This window comes from Catharus ustulatus, chromosome 2, assembly GCF_009819885.2.
Source record: "Catharus ustulatus isolate bCatUst1 chromosome 2, bCatUst1.pri.v2, whole genome shotgun sequence".
NCBI lineage: Eukaryota > Metazoa > Chordata > Aves > Passeriformes > Turdidae > Catharus > Catharus ustulatus.
In genome coordinates, this window is record NC_046222.1 from 61,473,902 (window position 1) to 61,487,554 (window position 13,653).

A 13,653-nucleotide genomic window follows, 5' to 3' on the forward strand; every position below is an offset into this window, starting at 1 on the left:
TATTATGCCCTTTCAAAATATAGAGCAGGTTTATTAGAAAGATTGAGAGACTTTTCATGAGGGTCTGCAGTGACAGGAGAAAGGGCAGTGGTTTTAAATTCAAATAAGGTGGGTTTAGATAGGACAAAATGGGGGAAATGTTTGGGATGAGGGTAGGGAGACATGGGAAGAAGTTGCCCAGAGAAGCTGTACAAGCCCCGGCCCTGGAAGTGTCCAAGATCAGGCCGAATGCTTTTCTGAGCAACCTGACCCAGTGAAAGATGTCAATGCCCATGACAAAGAGCTGTACTAGATCATGTTTAGAGGTCTCTTCCCACCCAAACCACTCCACAATTCTGTGATACTGAATTTTACTTTTCACCCTCTGGAATCAAATGCAACACTTCTGCTATTTGTGGTGTTACGCCAAATGATCAGACATATTCTATATTATTATGCATTTCGGCCTATACAATACAACACAAAGTTGTGTATGTCGGTTCAAACAAATTCAGGGCATGAAGTAGAAGTCATTATTTGACAGCAAGCAGGAGATTGGAAGACAATATTAAAGTAGGGTAGGAACAGCAGATTTCAAAACCATAATTACCTGGGCAGATAATCCTTGTGTTAAGTACTGGAAGGTTTTCCTTGCTTGCTGCCAAAGCTGGAGCAGAGAAGGAACCTGTCTGAGAATGGATACCTCGGCTTGTACGTCTATCAGGAGATCTTGGTGCAGTTTTAGCTATGCAGAAAAAACAGAAGTAAGAACACTAATTAGACTTATTATGACATTACCAATACATAGTTTTTACAGCCCTGAAAATGCATCAAAAGCATTAATTTAATTTAATCTCCATGACAAAAGTCCTTCCCCCTCACACCACAGTTTTTCTTCTAAACACAGTGAGAAAACTCAGAAACAGATCAAGTGACAAACACAAATTAAAATGAGCGAGTGTGCATGGCACTCAACATGATGAGTTCCCAACTTATACTTCAAGCTATCAGCAAAAGTATTATATGTATTAAATGTAAATATGTTAATAAAATTTATTATATACACCTTGAAATGAAACAGCTTACTGTAGTAAGCTTCTGATAAGCATATTACTGAATTAATTAAACCTAAATTTCATCTGTGTTTACTTATAAATATACACATATTATACAGTATATCATCATGTATAACTATTTTAATATAGGTAGTCCCATGGCCTGCAGGTAGAATATCTATCTCATCAACACCTACACTATTTTCTTCAAGCAGCGAAAACGGGCCCATGCCTGCATCAGATTCTGAAAAAAAATCAGAGAAAACTCTGACATCTTTATTTGCAGCCAACTGAAAACTGCAAGGGAAGTGAAAAAGCCATGTTCATCTTTGTCTTCTGATTTAGAGAGACTGTGGGGGAGAATCAGTTTTCCATACTCTTATTTCACAGAAAACCTCAGAAAACAAACAAACCAGCAATTTCCCAAATAATTAACTTATTTATTAAAATTCTCCAGAAGATGGATCAGTGAAACCTTGACAGATATCAATGTTTAGTAGCTGATGTAACTGTTATTGAAAAAGGTTCAGGAAAAGGAAAGGGAAGAAAATCAAGGGGAAGGAGAAGATATTCACAAAGAGTAACAGATAGCTCAGTGAGACCAATTATCCTTTGGCTGCCTCTGGAGACGATGAAGAAGGATCAGCTTTGCAGAGGGCTGACCTTGGGTGCTGTAATTTACTTTCCTGGCAGAACTTGTTTCATGCAGCCTGAGAGAATATGCCAGTGCCTGCTTCAGCCTGGTAAAGTTAATCTTTGTACAATTCAGCCCCATCACACATACCCATAAACTGGTGCCCCAAGGAAAAAAGTTTGGATATTACCAAATGCTTTGTTACAGCATTTTCACATGCATGTAGAAAATTCTCACACAACAGATGGTCACAGACAGACACTTCTTGGCTATCTCTGCTCCAATTCCCTCACATGTTAAAACTATTTCAACTTAGGACAACTTCAAACTTGACCATCTGAAGAAGTTCAGAACAAAAAAATGAAATTATTTCAAGATAATCTGATTTTTCCTCTCAAAACATGAAACTAATCCAGCAAAAATAGAATTAGTAGGACTAGCACCACGACAACACCAGGGAAACAGCACCAGGAATGTGGTGGGAAGGATAGAATGCCTCCTTTTCAGTGGCTGCCAGTGGGACAAATCAGGTCATGTCAATCATAACTTAGCCTGAGAGTAACATGGGTGTACTCTCTGAAGATAATAATGGAAAGAAAATGTTGAGTGGGTAAATCTTAAGACAAAAGGAATAACTAGAACAAAAGTTTAGACACTGTGTTCACTTTGGGTCAGGATTTGCCCATTCACTTTTTTTTTTAAGTGATGATAATCTAACATAGAACTGTAAATAGAATGACAAAGTGTTCATTTTCTTGTATCCCCAGAGTAAGATCACACACCTTTCTGGATGACTTGCTGAAGTCAAAGAGGAATTATTATACACAAGAGAAAGAAAAGTGGTTGAATTTTCCTGGATTGTTTTATATTAAAGAACCAATCAAAAGGACTAACAGCTCCTTCTGACTTTAACACCTATGTAACAGCCATACCAGTTATCACAAATGCTACAACATTGCATGGTAGCAATACAACACATTGATTTGTATCTATGCAAGACAAAACACTGTAATAATGCCAAAAAATAAAAAGGAATAAAAACGGCAAGTGATATCTAACAAAAGTCATTAAATATTTAGATGAAGGTGTTAAGATATGGTTATCTTCATCAAATGACCAGGAAGATCCTCAGAGGGTAAAATATAATACTCAGAACAAAACTAACATTCATTTTTCATAATACTACTGAAAAATTCACAACACTGTTCACACAGTCTACTCTCTCTGTACTTGCAAACAAGGCAGTTGTCTTAAATAGGAAAATCAGCAGAGCAGCTGCTCTTTATTTGACAGATGAGACTCAAGGCAATAACTGCAATAAAGATAAACTTTTGCTGTGAATGCTCTGATAAAAACAACAGAGCCCTAATGCATAAAATTGAATTCACGTTTCATGCTTTGTCCCTAAACATCTGTCATCCAGTGACAACATTAACATGCACTCTATTGCACACACATAAGAATAATACAGCTCCCCATTAGATGTAGAAATTATACCATCAAAAAACAAGAAGCTCAATAAATTTCTAGACCTGTATATCTTTATTATACAGTTATGGCAGTAGGATTCAGTCATCTGTAGGGCCAGCATCCTCTATGAGCTACTATTGAAAAGGGACAACCAATGTGCATTTATTCCTATAACCAAGAGAAAAATAAGAGGGACCAGTGAAGAGGCAACCACTGGAGAAAGCCTGATGTGTTTCTGGAGAAAGCATGAGATCCTAGGTCAAAAGAAGCCCCAACAGCCCTTTGTCTTATTTCCAAAGTAGGAGCTACAAACACAGGTCACCAGTTTCAGAGCAGAGCCTTGTGAGGACAACTTTTGAGCATTTTAGTGTGTGTTAGGGGGAATAAAGGAGATGTAAATCCCAAAACAATTTTCTCATTTTGCCCCAAGAAGTTGCTCACCAAGTATCTAGTTAATGGTCTTTTCTGCCTACCAGCTACCACTGTTTCTCTGTGACTCACAGATCATCTAGTGACCTCACCAGCAGTGCACCACTGTCCATTTTGATAACATGGAAAAGACTGAAATTTCCATGGCTTAGAAGCAGCTTTCCTAAAATTTCTATGTAGCTTGAGATCTCAGTCTACAACTGAGACATGCTATTGGCACCATCACCCAGGCTCTAGTTTTTGCTCAGGTTCATGTAGAAAGGCGAGTGTAAACACTGGATTAAATTCAGGCACTTCTCTTCCCAACAAGTGTCTTCTCAGCTTTGTAAATACATTCCAAAAGTTCATCTATTATTTTCCTCATTTTTCCCTTAACTTTTATTTATTCAAATTTATTAGAATTTGTGAGTAGTTTCTAGTCAAACAGGATGCTAGTATTTTTAATTATGGAATCAATTATGCCAGAAATACAACCATAAGGACATGAAATATTTCTATTTTATTCCTAATTTACTCACTTGATGGAGACTCAAGTTCCTTTGTATCTTCCTCTTTTTCCTCTTCTTTAGATTCATCCAATTCTTTGTTGTAGTCTACTGGAGACTGGTTTACTTGTTCTTCACTATGAGCATTCTGCTCATCCACAACTGTTATTAAGAGAAAAGACAAAGTTTCAAGGATTCTAAAGAAAAACTGCATACATCAAAATAAGCACTTTTTGGGTAGCTTTTAGTTTTAAAATATCAACAAAAGAGTCTATTGTCAATTCAGTGAAAGAGTCAGTAAATTCTTTAAGAGTTCATAAAGATTTTATGTCAGAAATTTTCATTTTGTGGAGGCTAATAGTTAAAAGATATGCACTTTTATATGTGCACACACGTACATGCATAAGTACTCACACCTGCAGAGCCATCAACATTCAAACAAGCTGCATTTCTTTTCCTTGCAGCTTGTAATAAGCACATAATTTTATCTATGTAAAAATATAGAAATAAAATTTTATAATGAAAACTTCTTCCACTTAGACAAACAAACAAACAAATATCATTATCATATCCTATTCTACCAGTCTGGATCAAAATGTTGCTGATGTGCACCTTTTTCTGCTTGTTCAATGATCTGCCTCACAGCCTTCTTCAAGCTGTTTGCTCGGAGCATTAATTGTTCCCTTGGTTTGAAGAGCTTCTGGGAAGACTTTGAGACACATTCTGCTAATTGCTCTTTACTTTCAGACAAGGATTCTTCACTTGAGAACTCCTCTGACTCTTCTTCCACAATGGGGGGAGCAATGCCTGGGAGAATGGGAGCAGCCTGGGATTCTGTGTGGAGAGCCTGGAGCAATAGGTCCAGCTTTTCATTTAACTCTGAGCACTACGACAAAGTGGGAAAGACACACACATTAAAAAAAAAAATCAACAGCAAACATGAATATTTTCAGGAAACAAAGTACTAGATAATATTTGAAATAGTGAGTGTCTTCAGTGTAATTCCTTATGTAAAATCCAAACCAGGGTTCAATGTCAGATTATGAGTAGGTCAGCATGTGCTTTTTGCAGACCCTGTGACACTCAACCAGATTACAGCAATTATAATACAAACGCCCTACATTTAGATTCAAATACCACTCCATGCTAAACTCAGCCTGTCCCATAACTGTATGGATTATATCCTACCCTTCTCCCAATGACTTGCAGCACAGAAAACCACCAGAGGTTTGTCCATACATGGGTATTCAGTACCCCAGTTTTGACAAGTATCGATCAGCTGTAAGATTGAGAAACGTGGGGTTTTTTTGTGCAAAACAGCTGTATATTTAGGCAAGTGAGTCATCACAGAGCAAGTGGCTCACGCAAGACACTGTCAAATGCTTCTCCCCAACTCTAAGTAACTGTCCTCTCTAGGTACATAGGAAAAGAAAGCATTTTCTGCGCCTAAGAGAAAGAAAACACTGTTTGGCCTTGGAACAGTTAAAAAGAAAAACTAATTTTCTAAAATGTGCACTGGATAGAAACATGAACCACAAATTGCCACTTAGCAAGTACATTTTCTGATTCTGGGATTGTCAAGGATTTTGTTTCCTTCATTTCTTTTCAGCTCATGTAAATTTTGCGTTGCATACCAAATCCCTCTGTTGTTTTCTTTCCCAATGTCTTTGCAACATGATCTTTATATTTTGCAGTGTAAACCACTATTTTTAACATTGTGGTCTGTCCCCACTTCATTCTTGCAGCATACTCTTCATTATCCCATTTTCCTGTAGCTAACTTAATCCCTAGAAGTAGACTAAGGTAAAAAAAAAAAATCCTTTTATCTCTATGTATGGTACCATGAACTTTGTCCTTTATGAAGAAAAAAGTATAAACAGTTTAAAGAGATCTCAGAGTTTAAAGATGTTTTGAAATAATTAACTCTATGCAATAAGAAGAGAAGAATTTTGAAGTCACTGGCTGAAATGAAAGCCAAGCTGGGCATTCTAGAGCAATGTAAAAATTAAACATCCATGAGCTATTAACTTTAAGAACCCAACAATTTTAAACCTGAACATAGTCGTAGTCTTACTTTAATGGCCATGGCATCAGCTTCCTCTGCATTTTCCATCGGTTTTTCGTAAGTCTTCCCTATTTTGGCAACAAAGTCCTTTACAGTTTCACATAATATTCTTCAGATAAAAAAGGAGAGGGAAGAAAAAAAATGAAATAAAATAGATATGTTGAATTTTGAATGTTAAATTCTTATGGCAATTTATTTATATGTATACTGCTATAAATCCTTCTCATTGGAAACTGAATCAGTAATCATACTTGCAAATTAGATGACACTCTTTTCCTTAGCTTCCAAAATTGAGATGATAAGCTTTAAAAAAAAACCTCTTTTATTTAAGCTTCGGCATACACTGCATCTCAGCCTCTTATCTAAAATAAACATGACTGATTTTATCTACTCCCTTGCTTGTACACCTTCCCTATGCGAGGACTTAGCAAACTTGCATTCACTTTGGTAACTTCAAACACAGTCATGCAAATTCCCATGCAAAGCTGGAGCTTAAAAACCCTGGAGAAAATCTATTGACTTTAGGGGGACACCTCTTAGATAAAAGCATATTGCCACACACATCCCACTGCACAGCTTGTGCTTCTGAACCAACTCTGAAGCTTATCTGTGCAATCTACAGTAGCTGCAAAGAATTTGCACTGTGTAAATCAGAAAAAGACTTGGTTCTTGTTACCTGCACTGAAGACAGACAGAAAACGTACTAAAGAGGGGAGGATAATTGCTTAGTCCTGTTCATTTGGTTGACATTTTTCTGACAGAAATTAAACAGACTTAACAAGGTACAGAACCAATTTAGAATCTGGAGTTTATAATATCCTGCAGTTTAATCTTGTACATGTGCTATGTATAGTTTAAATATAAAATTTTGCTAACTTGCTGTTATGATTAAAAAAAGATGCAATGATATTCAGATACACAGTAATTTCACGACCATAAGGCGCACCCCGCAGGAGTCAGCAAGTTTTGCAACTTTGTAGATTATATAATGTGCACTGGACTATAAGGCGCACTTTTTTTTTGCCGTGAAGATCTGTGGGCTGGGTGGTCCCTCTCAGCCCGCACAGCCACTGCTGGCCGGGGGTTGGTCGCTCCCGCCTCACCTCGCGGCTCGGCGCTCCCGTGGCACTGGCCCCCTCGCGGCTCGGTTCACGGTTCGCACTTTTTCTTTGCAGTGAGGAGCTGAGCCTCGTGCAACAACGTAACAAATTACTGGCAGTTTGCAAACATTTCTCATAGACTGACGTAGCCTTTAAACGAAGCCCCAGGTGCCCTCCCCGTGCCGTGGGCCCCCGCACTCCCGTCCGCCCCCGGCACCAGCTGGTGCAGCTCGCAGTTCCTGGCTGCCACTGCGTGGCCGCGGGTCCTGGCTTCCCCTGCCCGGTGGCTGCAGTTGCCACGGGCCCAGGCACTCCCGCCCGGCGCTGGCTGGCGCAGCTCGGCTTGATGTTTGGCTGCCACGGCCGCTGGTGGTTCCTTCCCCCCATGCCCGGGCCACGGCCGCTGGTGGTTCCTCGTTCCCCCCGCGCCTGGGCCACGGCCGGTGCTGCTGCTGCCTGGTGGTTCCTCGTTCCCCCCCCTGCCCGGCGCTGCCCGGCAGCTCCTTGTGCCCCCCGCGCCTGGGTCGCGGCCGGTGCTGCTGCCGCCCAGCGGTTTCTCGTTATCTCCGGGCCTGGGCTGCGGCTGGCACCGCCCAGCGGCTCCTCATTCCACCCACGCCCGGCGCTGACCGGCAGCTCCTTGTTCCCCCCGCACCTGGGCCATGACCACTGCTGCCTGGCATCTTCTTGTTCCCCTTGCACCCGGGCCGCAGCCGCCGCTACCCGGCGGCTTCTCATTCCCCCCACGCCAGATCCGGGGGCAGCTCCCTCCCTCCCCGCGCAGCTCCTGCCGGTTGCGGCTGCCCGCTCCTGCCCCCGCTCGCGACTCAGCACTCCCGCAGCACCGCCCCCCCATTGCGGCTCACACTTCCAGGTTTCTGAATTTCACAACTTTGTCCATCATATAAGGTGCACCGGACTATAAGGCGCACTTCCGGGTTCAGGGGAAAATTTTAGTCAAAAGGGTGCGCCTTATAGTCATGAAATTACTGTATTTTTAAAGATTCTATAACCGGTCTTTACAAAACAAAAGATTTTTTTTTTTCATAGAGAAGGTATATGCAGATTCCAGATGATGTCCATGATTTGCCAAATTTCTCTCATTTCAAAGCATTTCAGTTTGGGGAAAAAATCCCATTAATGTTAGAGACCACTATTGATTGAACTGATATAGACAGGGCTACAACAAAGCTACCTAAGCTAAAGATCCGCTTCACACTGGCCAACTTGTTTGTCTTCTAAACATATGCATTACCAAAAAAGAGCCAGAAGAAATGCAGTGTGACGTAGATCATATCTTTGCATTAGTAACAGTAAGTTTCATATTTAAGCCATGCACTGATTTGGAATGATTTAACATAATTTTATATAGATCTTATGCGATTATTTTTTTAAATTTATTATTAAGCTATCCTTTACAACTGTATCATTTAAAAATTTTGCAGAAAAGAACATCCACTCTAAAAGGTATAAATCAAGATATATTAAGCCAAGCCAGTTGGCCATCCATAAGAAAATCAGCCTTAGACAGAATGCTATTATGACGTTGATGCTACACAGTGAAATTATCCCACACTTTGTACATAAAACTGATTGACTCACTTGGCAGATGATATGACAACTGAATGCTGATCAGAATTGAGAATTTTTGCAAGATGAGCAGCAACTGAATCTTCATAAGCGGATATCTGAAAATAAAGAGAAAAGTAGTCCAGCAGTCCAGCAGTTTAACACCAAGTAGTGAGTTTAAACACCTCAAAAATAGCAAGATTTCCATTTCAGATCTAATACAAGGCCAAGGTGTCTAGCAACGAAGATTCTACATGCATACTATATTTTATGTACCAGATTTTTAATATTCGAAGTTAGACTGCATCTGAGAACTTGATCCACAGTTCTTTTCCTTCTGTGGAGAAAACAGTAAGTTATTTCTAGGATAAAATTACTCTGTGAGGCAGAAAAGACTTCTCAGATTTATAACTACCTACAATATTATAATCTAATATCTTTTACTTCTAAAATAGGCAAAGTTTTCCTCATACAAACTGAAGAAGAAGAAGAGAAGAAGAAGAAAGAAGAAAGAAGAAGAAAGAAGAAAGAAGAAAGAAGAAAGAAGAAAGAAGAAAGAAGAAAGAAGAAAGAAGAAAGAAGAAAGAAGAAAGAAGAAAGTTTGCAGTTATAATCTGGAATTTTCACTTTATTGTCAGGTGGGCTCCCATTTCCCAAGAACCATAATTGACAAAACCTGCCAAATTGGTATAATATTATCAAAACCAATTCTCAAGAAGCAAACCATTTATGGCTTAGTCTTTACAAGAAGATTAAAAATGACAAGTTACAAAATATTCAGGAAAATATTTGGACTGGACCAAAGATGCATCCTCACACACCGTATCCTATCTTAAAACAGCTCCGGATCCAGACCTCAATTTTAAAAGAAAATTCTAAACAAAATTTCTATAAGGTAATTATCTTTTTTTTCTGAAATAGCCTAACTCAGTAAACAATGTAAAAAACTCCATTAAAATAGAAATTGAATAGGGTACTCAAAAGCAAATGACCCACATCCCATTCAAGCAATGACAGGTAATACAGCCTACAGGATACACTTTCTAAAAAAGTTTTATATGAGCAAGCAGCTCCTTCCATTTTCAGAAGGGGTTAGAAAAAAAGTTTCAAAGCCAGAAATAACTAGAACAAAATTATGATGAAGACACAGTTGAAAATTTTAACTGTCTTGAAAACTTAGAGGCGATAAAGCCTTGATCTGCATTGCTGACACCAGAAGCAGAGCTGTGTTCAAAGCAACCCCCTTAAAATCCCAGTCTTTTTGCATCTCTATATCCAGCAATCCATCAAAGGTTATAACCTCCTTGCCAATTAAAAGAGCCTGAATTATTAAATTGTTCAAGAGACTGCTGATTAATTATGGCTTCTCAAGTACTTTTGAGCTACAGTTGATATGCATTAACTTTCTTGGGAATATATTATTTTCTCATTTTCAGTCAGACTTTTCATGCCAATTAATTTGATTAAAGCATCTCCCTCTCTCAAAATTGAAACCTCATCAGCAAGTACAAGCACAAATCTAGTCTGGAAGACAGTCTAAGCTTTTCTTTGATGATGCTTAGGATTTTGAGCTCTCTCAAAGAACAAAGAGAAAGTTTAGTGATATCACCTGATAAAACTCAAGCTGCAAAATGCTTCTGTCTTTCTTCAGGAATACAACTCTTGCCTCTAAAATGCTGGGGGCTTTTTTGAAATGTTTAATCCAAACTCAACATAGCAGACATTTACTTTTATATATTAAAAAATATATTTTAAATATTTATGTATATTATCATAGTATATATAATTATACAGTAACTTAGCAGTAAATTATACAATTACATACAAAATTATATATAATATATACTCATACATAAGAATTATCTAAAATGTATTATTATATTCCATAATTATATGACACTAGATTACATTCTTGTCTAACATGTTATATAAATATATTTTCTAATACATATTAAAATATACATATATATTCAGGAAGAAATTATTCAGACAGCTTTGCTGGAGACACCTTACCTTCATTCCTTCTAGGCAAATAATATAGAACTGGAAACCTTACTTACTTGAGATATACAGCAAGAAAAGGCCTTAATTCAGTTCAGTTAGCAGATCACAAAACATCTGCTTTTCATACAAATGCTTCAATTATGGCTACTGTCATCCCAGAAGCTCCAAGTTAAGTACATGAAATAACAAAACAAAAGTAAAAGTGCACCTGGCACTCCTCTGACTCTTCTGCAGTCACAGGAAGAATAGAAGGCTTTGCTGGTAATTTCAGTTCATATGACATTATACTCCACCTAAAAGAAACATAAGTTTCCAGACTGTTAGTTTTACACTCTCTCTACTATATTAACAAAAAGCAAATTCATTGTCAAACCACAAAACAGCTATGTATTAAAAAAAAAGCAGTTTAATTCAAAGCTGTATATATGGGTGAAATAATTGAGATTAAAGGTAATAATTTGTTTTATTGCTCAGATTACTTTTTACTGATTTAATTATCAGTCTCATTTGTGAAAAAAAAAATGAGACATTCAATATAGGCAATAAAGATTTTCTGGAAAAAACATTCACATTATAAAAGAATTTGTGCAAACATACTGCAGAAGTGAAAGGAAACTAGACATCTTTCTAAAGAAAAATCTTTAAGGTGATATTAGCTTTCTATCTCAACTAGAGGAGGCAGGCATGAAAACAAAGCAAATGATGAAGTGTGTTCCTTGACGTATATATATTTTTTTTGGTCTGGTACAGGACAGCACTTGACAGCATAGATAGTATGAAACCACTAATAGCAACAACATCCTTCAAAGCCTGCTGAAAAGAACAAGATGAGCCTTGGGAGCAAGTCTACTGAAATTAGACCAAAAAAGGAAGCAGAGCATTTTTTCACTACAGAAAAAGGGAAATATGATTTAATCTACAAATTTTTCAGAATCTGAGGATCAGTAACAAGCATTTCTCTACATACTTTGCTGTAAAGCAATCAAATGGTCTGCAGAAAAGCATAAAATCAAAAAAAAAGGCTTTTTTCTCTATTTCATAAAAATAACCTAAAGTAAAATCCCTTATGATGACATTTGAGTGTTTGTAATTAGAGCAACAAAAGAAACACTCATGAGAGAAAGGAATAGCATTAGAAATACTCCTCTCAAAAACTTCCAGTGTTAGATTGGAACAGCATGACCATCGTCATCTCTGATTTTTTTTTTACATGGGAATTGCTGCCTTCCTTTATGGATGAAAATGACATGAAACAAGGAGTGGGAAGATCTTGGGTTTTTGACTAAGAAAATGCCTCAAACAGAAATATTAGTTATGGATCTAATTAGCCGAGCATTTTTGTGAGCAGCTGATGCCTCAGGAAAGGATGAAAGCACAGAAGGTGAGTTTTCCCCACATCCAAGGACAGAGAGCTCAGATGTTTTCTAAATAAAGATGCTACCATTAATGGTGTTTAATAAGCAGGAATGGAATCCCTAAAATTGTTCAAATCAGTTTTGAATCTACACAATTTCTTAATGCTCACAACTTCTTGTAACAGGCAGTGATGCAGCTCCTTCTGCCATGCAAGAAGCGGTCAACTTTTGAACATGTTTGAAAAGCATACTTCCCAGTTCCATCAACCACTCATACCTCTGACTCTTTAGTTTAAAAAGCAGGCTAAAGAGCTGTCCCCATTACAACTGCAACTTTCTTCAAGATTAAGACCTGCACTCAAAAAGCAAACAAACTGAACACCAAGTCTCCAAGATGGATTTTAGGCCGTCAGAAACCCAAATAAATACAATCTAGATTTCACGGTAAGTGATGTATATAAACATTTAGGTTTACCTGTCTAACATTTTTGTGCTGGCTCGCTCTAGTTTTTCCAAAATCTGCGGAAGTTGCGTATCATCATCACAGGATCCTCCCCAGCCAAGGACACGAGCAAGGTCATTTCCAGTACCAAGGGGTAACACTCCTAACTGACACTGAAACACAACAGAGGAACAAATCTACTATTGAAAACTAGAAAGAAAATAAAAGTGGTTACAAATGCTTGTTATTTCAACCAACAAATATTAATTTCACAGCTGATGTCTAAAGTCTGTAAGTCAAATTGTGCTATTCTGCTACAACTAGTCCTGTTTGTAACACTGAAAACTTTCACTAAACAGTAACTACTCAGTTTGCTCCATACACAGAGCTACAACAAAGAACCAAGTCAAGGAAAAAGGTAAGCACACAAAATTAAGCCTAGTCAGTCTAGGCCAGAAAAGTAAACATGCACACTTGCCTGCTTGTGCAAGCTGAGCTTATCAATTTCTGACAAGACCCAACCCACACTTCCATCGCCACCACACACAAGAATCCTGAAGTTGTCAAACTTCTGAAATAACCGCAAACTGCAGAGAAAATGCAGAGTTAGTTACATCCATTAGCAAGAGAGTAGTGATATTCATTAGCAATTGTTACAAGAAAATACACAGCACAGCATTTTTATGATCCTTTTATTGTAGTGGGGTATGGGCATACAACCATCTACTTAATTAACCTATCTGCAGCCCATCTGTCACTGTATATTCCACTTATACTGACATTTCTGATAAATAACATGCCAAGTTGTTATTTTTAAAAAATCCCTTGATATTGTTTTCAGGATTTTATAAGTCAGAATTATTGATTTTATTAATATATTAAAAAAAAAAAGTGATAAAATTGCAACTGCTCCATGCTTCTCACTTCAGCCAGAAGCATAATGCACCACTGGGGATTTTTCACAAGAAGAGTTTAAGACAATATGACAGGATGTGCTACACAACACGAGTGGGCTTTTGTTGGTGCAGGGCTAACTAAATGTAAGGACCATTGAGAGCAATTCTCA

The 13,653-nt window shown here is 38.0% G+C and overlaps 1 protein-coding gene across 4 annotated transcripts in view; it reads right to left on the bottom strand.

Moving 5' to 3' along the window:
• The window catches only part of DGKH (diacylglycerol kinase eta), a 166,862-nt gene that overhangs the window by 33,970 nt on the left and 119,239 nt on the right, over window positions 1-13,653 (bottom strand). For all 4 annotated transcript variants that reach the window (XM_033051622.1, XM_033051621.1, XM_033051623.1 and 1 more), the window contains 8 exons: window positions 13,066-13,174; window positions 12,621-12,760; window positions 10,999-11,083; window positions 8,820-8,905; window positions 6,127-6,226; window positions 4,665-4,938; window positions 4,086-4,214; window positions 590-724 (listed from right to left, as the gene is read on the bottom strand). In XM_033051622.1, the coding sequence (XP_032907513.1) occupies window positions 590-724; window positions 4,086-4,214; window positions 4,665-4,938; window positions 6,127-6,226; window positions 8,820-8,905; window positions 10,999-11,083; window positions 12,621-12,760; window positions 13,066-13,174 (1,058 nt within the window). The remainder of the gene's footprint in view (window positions 1-589; window positions 725-4,085; window positions 4,215-4,664; window positions 4,939-6,126; window positions 6,227-8,819; window positions 8,906-10,998; window positions 11,084-12,620; window positions 12,761-13,065; window positions 13,175-13,653) is intronic.